Source organism: Hevea brasiliensis, chromosome 9, assembly GCF_030052815.1.
Source record: "Hevea brasiliensis isolate MT/VB/25A 57/8 chromosome 9, ASM3005281v1, whole genome shotgun sequence".
Classification (NCBI taxonomy): domain Eukaryota; kingdom Viridiplantae; phylum Streptophyta; class Magnoliopsida; order Malpighiales; family Euphorbiaceae; genus Hevea; species Hevea brasiliensis.
In genome coordinates this window covers 24,846,786-24,857,495 of record NC_079501.1, presented here as the reverse complement: position 1 = coordinate 24,857,495, position 10,710 = coordinate 24,846,786, and the positions used below count along the sequence as shown (strand labels likewise).

General features: G+C 31.0%; 1 protein-coding gene across 1 annotated transcript; it reads left to right on the top strand.

Annotated features, from left to right (window-relative positions):
• Positions 1-298: 298 nt before the first annotated feature.
• LOC110661402 (ethylene-responsive transcription factor 2) lies at positions 299-1,562 on the top strand. Its single transcript, XM_021820016.2, has one exon. It carries the CDS (start codon positions 447-449, stop codon positions 1,248-1,250), a length of 804 nt encoding a protein of 267 aa, XP_021675708.2. The 5' UTR covers positions 299-446; the 3' UTR covers positions 1,251-1,562.
• The last annotated feature ends 9,148 nt before the right edge of the window (positions 1,563-10,710 follow it).

The following is a 10,710-nucleotide window of genomic DNA, read 5'->3' as shown; positions in this document are numbered from 1 at the left end:
TGATTGAACTCTACAAATTCAGATAAATCCCTAATCCTTCAAAAAAAAAAAAGAGGCTGCTTTCAAAACTCGGCGATTAAACGCAAGACAGAAAAACAGAAAAAAGCACAAGCAACATTGCTGCCATAAGATTAATGACGTCATTCCTCTCGCAAATTTCACACGTGATTTTAGAACCCAAAATGTTAAGAACCTTCATAGAAATCCCAATGGCAAATAAAATAATAATAAAACCAAACCAACTTTTAAGCATTAGAAAAATAAGTGCATGAACCTCTTTCCCTATAAATCCCTCAAAAAAATCCTCACCCGTAGAAGAAGAAGAAGAAAAAAAAAAAAAAGAAAAAAAACACACCGACAACCTCAAGCAACGCAACAGAAGAACAGAGCACTTACCTTAATCGTAGATTTTCTCTTGTCTGTAATCTTTCTTTAGGTTTCAGGAAATGAACGGACAAAGTGAGACCGATTTTGCCCTTCTTGAATCAGTTCGGTGGCACTTGCTAGGAGAATCCATGGCTTCTTGTAATAATTCAACCCCTGCTCTTCCTGCCACTACCCCTGTATATTGCAGGAGCTCAAGCTTTGGCAGTTTGTACCCTTGTTTAACGGAAACTTGGGGCGATTTGCCACTCAAAGTCGATGATTCTGAAGATATGGTGCTTTACGGCGTCCTCCGCGACGCTCTCACTGTTGGCTGGGTCCCTTGCCTCAAGAATGAGCTGCAACCGGATTTCCCTCCGGTGAAGTTGGAACCCCAGGAGAATTTCGCGTTGTTGCAGGAGAGTGTTGCTACTCCGGCGACCACTGTACTGCCTCCTGAGACGATTGCGTCTCAAGATGCTGATGCTGCTGTTACTACTACTCCCGCAGCGGCCCCTGCGAAGGGGAAGCATTACAGGGGAGTCAGGCGGCGGCCGTGGGGTAAATTCGCAGCGGAGATTCGAGACCCGGCAAAAAAAGGGGCTCGGGTTTGGTTAGGCACATTCGAGACAGCGGAGGATGCGGCTTTGGCTTATGATCGCGCTGCTTATCGAATGCGTGGCTCGAGGGCGCTGTTGAATTTCCCGTTGAGGGTGAATTCCGGGGAGCCCGACCCGGTGAGAGTGACTTCGAAGAGGTCATCGCCGGAGCCATCATCCTCGACATCATCGGGATTGGAGAGTGGTTCACCGAAGAGGAGAAGGAAGGCTGTGACTTCCGCCACGACAACGGCTTCAACTACTACAGTAGTGGCAGAAGCCGGTTGAAACTGGAAAATGCATTTAAATACCAGGAGGCAGCAAGTACACATGACGAGCAGCTATTGGTTAGCCAGTAATACTAAATGGGACTGCTCTACACATCTGCAACAATGGAAGTACAGAAAAAAAAAAAAGAAAAGATTGATACCTCAAATCGGCAGTGTAAAATGTCCATAAGCATTTCCATAATTTTTGAAGTTTGAAAAGAGAAAAAAAAAAAAAAAGAAGAGCAGTTTGGCTTGTGAATACAAAAATATGTTTTTTGTATGATGGAAACTTTTTCTCTTGAATGGAAACATTTTATTCTTTATGGATTTACTTTTCTTTCTTGTTATTTTGATTTTCAAATCTTTTTATATTGTAGAATTATAATTTAATTAATGAATATTCTTAGTATTTATTAATCAATTTTCATATTTAAGAAAGTATATTTGTCCATTCTTGATATTTTTTTTATTAAAGGAATGATCTTTACAATTGAGTTTCTCATCCACACTTTAAATTTTAATATGTGATAAAATAAAATTTACAGAGAATAATTTTTTAATAAAGAATTCTCTTAAATACTGGAAAACAATTACATTGATAAGAAACTGCAATGATAAACTTAGCAAGTTAACTTATTCCAGTAAATTACCTATAGTAAAGAGTGTATTACTTTAGTAATTTATTTAGATGAATGAGCTTAGAGCCTGTTTAGTTTAACCGTTGAATACAGCACTGTTAGTTGATGGTTAGTAATTGATGATAGCATATTTATGTTAAGTGTTTAGTAAAATTATATTTAGCTATTACTATTAATATATGAAATGACTGATAATGATATATATCATATAATTTATTTTATTATTAAAATAAATATAGAGTTATAAATTTATTATATTATATTATTTATTTTATTATTAAATTAATATATTATATCATTTATTATATTATTAAAATAAATATATAATTATTAATTTATTATATTATATTATTTATTTTATTATTAAAATAAAAAAAATAATTAAATTTTTTAAAAAATAATTAAATAACTTTAAAAATATAGATAAAATAATAAAATAATTATTATTGTTGATAAAGAAAAAACTTATAGTTAATTTTAAGTTTTTAAATATAAATAAATATTTTATATTTTATATTATTAATAAAAAATATTTTAACAGAGTTGAAAAATTTTAATTAAAATATTACAATTACAAGTAAAAAAGATTAAAGTATTAATAATATTAATTTTTGAGTTAAATAAAAAAGATAATATGATCAAAATAAAAAATAAAATAAAATCAGCTATCAGCCGATGAGAAATAATTCTAAAAATAGAGTTAATACAAACTGCAACTGATAGGTATCATATCAGTTACTTATTAGCTATCAGCTTTATTTTTTTAAGTTTACCAAATACTTTAGTTCATCTACTTGAGTGTACTACACCTAACAGGTAAACCAAATACTCTCTTAGAATTTGTTTATATTGGCTTTGTTTAGCAATAGTAATTGTTTTAGTAACCGTCAATTATTTTACTAGCCGTTAGCTATTAGATATTAACTGTTAATAGTTAACTATTAATATTGCTGTTAAAATAGAAGTGTTTGATAAAAATGGCTATTAAATTAGCTGTTAAATATAAAAATAATAATAAAATATTATTGACTTTAGTTAAAATACTCTTTCAACCTCTAAGAATTAGAAAAGAGTTTTTCATAAATCACTCCCTCAACCTCTAAAAATTAATATAAACACTGTATTATTGAATATTATAAATGAGAGAAGTAGTATTTTGACTATTTTCAAAATACTAAACGCTACTTTAAAAGCTATTGTGGAACAAAATTTTATAAAGAATCACATCTTATCTAGCTTGATTTATTGGCTATAATTACCACACCCACCCACCCACCCCCCACCCCCTGCTAGTACTATCAGTATTAGTTATATTTTCAATGCAGTTAGTGCTTTATATTGACCTTTTAGCGTTTTTTGCTTGCCATGATGTTTTGATTAGCTATGCTTTTTGCAGTTAGTCAAGAAGCCATTAAGCTTAAAAAGTATAGTCTTTGTGTTCCCCTTTCTATTACAATGACAAATAAGGAAGAGAGACATTAAAATTCTGCGATTCCCTAATTAAAGCTACAACTTCAATTGGAGTGGGCATAAAGCTTTAAGCTTTGTCACGTTAGGCAATAGATCCATTAGAACAATATGACTATGTAAGTCATGGAGTCTAGTTAAGAAAATTACTTTTTATTAATTTTAGTAAATTTTTATTTAATTATAGTCATTTCTTATTTTTTTAATCTTATTAATAAGATAATTATTTAATAAATTATGTAAGAAAAAGTCAAATTAACTTTCATTCGTTACTTTTATATATTTTGAATATAATTTTTTTAATTATTTAATTAATAATAATACATTTTATAATTTCAAATAAATTATTTTAATATAAATTATATATTTTATATAAATATGTAGACTCACACACATATATAAATATATTGCATTTATAATATTTATAAATAATCCTCATACTATCATACTTAGAAGCCTAGAAGGGCTTATCAAACCAAGTATTATTTTAGAGGAAAAATGAAGTGATTGAAAATAGAAAAATATTATTTTAATAATGAATTATAAAATTATTCATTATTTTGTAGATATAAAATTGTAATAAAGGTAAATAGGTAAAACATAATTTATTTTCATCCTACTTTCACTTTAAAGTTTGGAAGCAAAAATTGATGAATCCAAGAGAATTTTTTAATTTATAAGACTCTTTTACTCAACTCAACTCAACTCAACTAAATCTTTATTCCAAAAATTTGGGGTCGGCTATATGGATTCGCTTTTTCCACTCTGAACGATTTTGGGTTAAATCCTCAGAAATGTGTAATGCTTCTAAGTCATGCTGTACTACTCTCCTCCAAGTCAATTTAGGTCTACCCATTTTTTTCTTTCTATCCTCTAGCCTAATGTGTTCTACTTGTCTAACTGGAGCCTCCGTATGTCTACGCTTCACATGACCAAACCACCTCAATCTCCCTTCTCTCAACTTATCTTCAATTGGCACCACTCCTACCTTTTCTCTAGTACTTTCATTACGGACTTTATCTAGTCTAGTATGACCACTCATCCACCTTAACATTCTCATCTCTGCAACTCTTATCTTAGATGCATACAACTCTTTCAGTGCCCAACACTCACTACCATATAGCATAGCCGGTCGTATGGCTGTACGGTAAAATTTTCCTTTTAATTTATTGGGAATCTTACGATCACATAAAACTCCCGTGGCACGTCTCCACTTCAACCATCCGGCTTTAATCCTATGACTAACATCCTCCTCACATCCCCCATCTACTTGAAGGACTGAGCCTAGATATTTAAAGTGATTACTTTGGGACAGTGCCACTCCATTCAAACTAACTCCTTCCCTATCACCGCTTGGCCTTCACCGAACTTGCAATGCATGTATTCTTCGTTCTACTTAACTTAAAACCCTTTGACTCTAGAGTACTTCTCCAAAGTTCTAGCTTCCTATTGACTCCTTCTTGTGTCTCATCTATCAGAACAATATCATCCGCAAACATCATGCACCAAGGAATACTCTCTTGTATATGTTTCGTCAGTTCATCTAAAACTAATGTAAAAAGGCCAGGGCTTATTGCTGATCATTAGTGTAATCCAACTGAGATCAGAAAATCTCTTGTGTCTCCTCCCACTGTGCGCGCAATAATAGTTGCTCCTTCATACATATCTTCAATACTTCTATGTACCTAATAGATACCCTCTTTTATTCTAACACTTTACATAGGACATCTCTTGGAACACTATCATAAGCATTTTTCAAATCGATAAAAACCATGTCTAGATCTTTATTCTCATCTCTATATTTCTCCATCAAGCTTCTAATGAGAAATATCGCTTCCATAGTTAAACGACTGGCATGAAACCAAATTGATTGGGAGAGATAGAAGTATCATGACGTAGTCGATATTCCACAACTCTCTCCCACAACTTCATAGTATAGCTCATGAGTTTAATTCTCCTATAGTTTGAGTAACTCTGTATGTCTCCCTTATTTTTTAAAAATAGATACTAAAATACTCCTCCTCCATTCATCAGGCATTTTCTTCGAATTTAGAATTTTATTAAATAATTTAGTTAACCATGCCACTCTCATATCTCCCAAACATTTTCACACTTTAATTGGTATTCCATCGGGTCCATAGGCTTTACCCACTTTCATTCTCTTAAGTGCTTCCTTTACTTCTAAAGATCTAATCCTTCTAGTATAATTTACATTCTTTTCTATTGTTCTATAATCTATATTCACGCTATTTCCATTTTGACTATTATTAAAGAGATCATTAAAATAATTTATCCATCTTTCTTTAATGTCCTCATCTTTCACCAACACTTTTCCTTCTTTATCCTTAATGCACCTAACTTGATTGAGATCTTGACATTTCCTTTCTACTCCTTGCTAATCTATAAATATCTTTCTCCTTCTTTAGTTCCAAGTTTCTCATATAACTTTTCAAAGGCACGTGCTCTTGCTTGGCTAATCGCCTTTTTGCCTCTTTCTTTGCTATCTTGTACTGTTCATATTACTCATTTTTATCACATTTAGGTAATTTATTATACCATTCCCTTTTTCTCTTCAACGCTTTTTGTACTTCCTCATTCCACCACCATCTCTCTTTTGAGGGTGGTCCATGTCCTTAGACTCCCCAAGTACTTTTCTAGCTACTTCTCTAATCTTTGATGCCATCTGTATCCACATATCATTGGCCTCCATATCTAGCTTCCATACTTGCACTCAAGAAGCTCATTTTGAACTTCACTTGCTTTACTCCTTTGAACTCCCACCACTTTGTTCGAGCTACTGATTTCTTCCGACCTTCCTTGAATTGTTCCTAAACTTGACATCCAAGACCACCAACTAATGTTGACTTGTTAAAGCCTCTCCTGGAATGACCTTGCAATCCTTGCATAGAGCTCTATTTGTCTTCCTGGTTAAGAGGAAGTCGATTTGGCTTCTATGTTGCCCACTTTTGAAAGTCACTAAATGTGACTCTCTGTTTATAAAGTAGGTATTTGCTAGTAGTAGGTCGTATGCCATAGCAAAATCCAGGATGCTTTTTCCCTCCTCATTTCGACTGCCAAAACCAAAACCTCCATGAACATTCTCATAACCTTGCCTATCACTTCCTACATGTCCATTCAAATCTCTACCAATGAAAACATTCTCTTCATTCGGTATGCTTTGCATTAAATCATCCATATCTTCCCAAAACCTTTGTTTACTCTCACTGTCTAGTCCTATTTGTGGGGCATAAGCACTAACTATATTTATTGTTTCTCCGTCTAGTACTAGCTTTACTAGTGTAATTCTATCTCCTACTCTTTTCACAGCTACTCAAGGCTTTTCAATGTCCTGTCTATGATTATACCCACTCCGTTCTTGTTTCTCTCCTTTCCGGTAAACCACAATTTATATCCTGAATTACCCACTTCCTTACTTTTCTCTCCTACCCATTTAGTCTCCTGAATGCAAGCAATATTCACCCTTCTCCTTTCCAAGTTATCCACAAGCTCCATTAATTTTCCTGTAAGTGATCCAACATTCCAAGTACCAACCCTGATCCTCCTCCTATCCTGCTCCTTCCTAATTGGTCTCCTTCTATGATATATTCTATTATTTTCTATGTCTATCTTGTGTTCTGTTCCACTATTTGTTCTATTATCTGTCTTATGGACTAACTTCTTTACCCACACCCGTCCATGATGTGGGAACCCTTGCTCACTTAACACCACACCGGCGCAGATGGCGTCGCTTCGGTGAACGCCTACACCCTTGCATATTTATCACTACACCCGGCTCATGTAGCGTCGTTAGTAGAGGACGCCCCGACGTTTATATCATTTGAATCCATATCATAGGGTGTGACGAAATTTTTACGCTGGTTGTCACCTACCGCAACCCTCCTCCTTTATCCGGGCTTGGGACCGGCTAAGCACAAACTACTTAGGCAGAGTTAATTTATAAGACTCTTTTGTTTAAAAAAAAAATAGTTTTTTAACATTTAAAATATTTAAGAAATAAATTAATAAAAAATATTTTATTTTAAAAAAATTAAGTCATTTTGAAATAAATTAATTTTCTCTTCTAAAAAAAAGTCATTTTATGAATTTTAATATTAAAATTAAATAATAAAAAATAATTTCATAAAAAATATTATTTTTAAAAGTAATTTTTATAAAAATTATTTTTTATATATAAATTATTTTTTATAAAAATTTTAAATTATTCCTTCTCCCTTAAATTTTTTTTTTCACCCTTCCCAAAAAAGGCGTTGGTGGTCACCGAGAAAGGCTACATCAAAGCCGGTGAAGGGGCGTGCCAACTATCAAAGCAAACCGCAAGAGGCACACCTGCGCATGTTGTTGTGTGGCCCGTATTCCCTTTTTGACAATCAAAATTTGACTCTTGACTTTTCTCAACCTTCATCGTCAAGATTACAACATTGATCACTCTCTTTGTTTTGTTGGATCTTCTCCAGGTTTGATTTCAACTATTTTTTTATAATTTATATAAATTTTTGTTTACACTTGCCTTGCTCATCAAACCCATATCTTTAAATGTGACTTGTTTGTTTGTGATTTTTCTAATTCAACGTGTAAATTCATAGTGTGAATTCCATAACTTCGATTACATTAAAAAAAACGTTTTTAAAATTTTTTGACAATTGCTTTCAGTATGAAAATTAAATGCATTTTTTTTAATCCATTCAAGTCTTCTGGTAGCATTTTCAAAAAATAAATAAATAAATAAATAAATCTTCTAGTAGCTTCGTATTCAACCGGCTGACCGCACCCCATCCGCCACCAAATACGCTTTATACATAGACAAACATTATGCTAGGTAGGGGTGGCCACGGTTCGGTTTCAAACCGGAACCGAATCGGAACCGGTTCGGTCAAAACTGGACCGAAACCGGTCAAAATCGGAATCAGCTTCAAACCGGACCGAAACCGTCATTCTACGGTTTGGTTCAGGTTCATAATTTTTAGAAACCGTGAACCGGCGGTTTCGAACCGGATTGAACCGGCGGTTCCAAACCGGACCAAACCGGTGATTTAAATAAAAAAATTCAATAAATACTTCACTTTACTCCTAATTCATTTATATATATATATATATATATATATATATATATATATATATATATATATATATATATATATATATATATATATATATATAATTAATTCTCTACACAATTATTCTCTACACTCTCTTTAATTCTTAATACTCTTTCAATTTCTCTCAAATTTTCTAAATAATTATTTTCTACACTCCTTTTAATTCTCAGTACTTTCACAATTCCCCTACTTTATTATTTTTATGCTCACTGAAATTTTTAATACTATCTCAATTACTCTGTTATTATTTTATATCTTCAATAAAATTTTCAATACCTTCTATTTTAATTTTTTTTCTTTTATGTTTTTTAATTATCAATTATCATATAATTTTTTTAAAAATGGCAAGTAATACTCAATTCAACTAAGCTTTTATCTCAAAAATTTATTGGGATCGGCTATATGGATTCTCTTTCTACACTCTAAATGATTTTGGATTAAATCCTCGGAAATGTGTAATGCTTCTAAGTCATGTTGTACTATTCTCCTCCAAGTCAGTTTAGGTTTACCTATTATTTTCTTTCTATCCTCAACCCAATATGCTCTACTTGTCTAATTGGAGCTTTCCTATGTCTATACTTCACATGACCAAACTACCTCAATCTCCTTTTTCTCAACTTATAACTGAAAATTTTGATTACTCTAAATCCTTAAGGGATATATAGGCAAAATTAAGTTCATGCACATTTTTCTAATTTTTTTTAAAATTAATTTTATCTCTAATTTTTTAATAAGTTCAAGCCTTTGCTTATTAAATTTTTCTTAAAAATAAGTTATTTTATTTTGATTGAAAGATTTTTAAGAAAAATTAAAATATTTTTTATAAATATAACTTAAATTATAAATCAATAAAATTTTCCTATAATTTTTTCCTTTAAGTTACTCTTAAACCGCTTTCAAACCGTCTTGAACTGTCATTTTTCGATCCGTCCTTTAAACCGTTTTAAACCGGGGCTCGAATCAGAACCGGCGGTTCAAGAACCGTCTTCCAAACCGTCCCATAACGGTTTGGTTCAGGTTCATAATTTCATTGAACCTGAACCGGCAGTTCAGGAACCGTAACCGGCGGTTCCTGAACCGTGGCCACCCCTAATGCTAGGATTGGCAAAGTAAAACCGATGCATTGACAAAGCATCTATGGATCACACACGAGAAAGGTCATCGTCCAAGACAACAAAAGGCCCACTGCCACTGGCCCTAGAGAGCAAGAAAACCAATATGTATGAAATCTTGGCTAGTATGCAACGGCCCAAACATTTTTGGATTTCAAAAAATTTAATGGGTAATATGTAAATCAATAGGTTAGTATCTGTATTTTTAGAGCTCGTTTATTTAATTATTAATATTTTAATAAATTTATAAATTAATTCATGTATTTAGAATTATATTTAAATTTTCATTAATTTTAATAAAATGATCAAAATGGCTTTTATTATATTTTCTATATGAAATAATTTAGTTTTTAAAATTTAGCAAAACCTATAAATTAATTTTTATATTTTTAAAATCCATCTACTTAGTTTTGACATTTTAAAAAATTTATAAATTAGTCCATCCATCCAATTTTCCATCCAAATTATCGTTAATTTAAAAAAAATAATCAAAATACTCTTCATTTATTAATTTCAACGTGAAAAAAATAGTTATTGAGGTTTTAGTTTATTAACAAAATATTCCTTAATGTGATAAAATTAAAAATTTTAATTATTTTAATTTTTAATTTTACAAATTAAAAATATGTAAATTACATGTTAAAATTTTTAACATAATTAATAGTTAATTTTACAAAATAACTATTAATTACAAAATTAAATATTAATTACTAGGTGAAATTTTACAAAATTAACTATTAAATTGTATTTTAAGTTTTATATTTTATTGTCAAAATATAAGGATAAAATTATAATCCACAATAATATAATGATGTTAAAGTAATTAATTCATATTTTAACGATTATAACTATTTACAAATTAATCCTTATATGTTTATTGATTACAAAAATATAAGGACTTACTTATAAATAGTATAATATTTAGGGAACATTTGTAAAAAATATGTATGATTTTGTAATTAAACAAAATTTTTAAGGATTTGAAATTAATCAATCAATATTTCAATAATTATAATTTATAAGGTTTTGTCAAACTTCATAAACTAAATTATTTTAGATTAAAAAAATAAAATAAATGTATTTTTATCATTTTTATTAAAATTAATAGTGATTTAGCTATGATTCTAATGGTAAGAATTAATTTA

What these genes read in the sequence shown, in the direction of transcription:
- LOC110661402 (XM_021820016.2), top strand. Translation starts at nt 447, where the DNA reads ATGAACGGACAAAGTGAGACCGATTTTGCCCTTCTTGAATCAGTTCGG.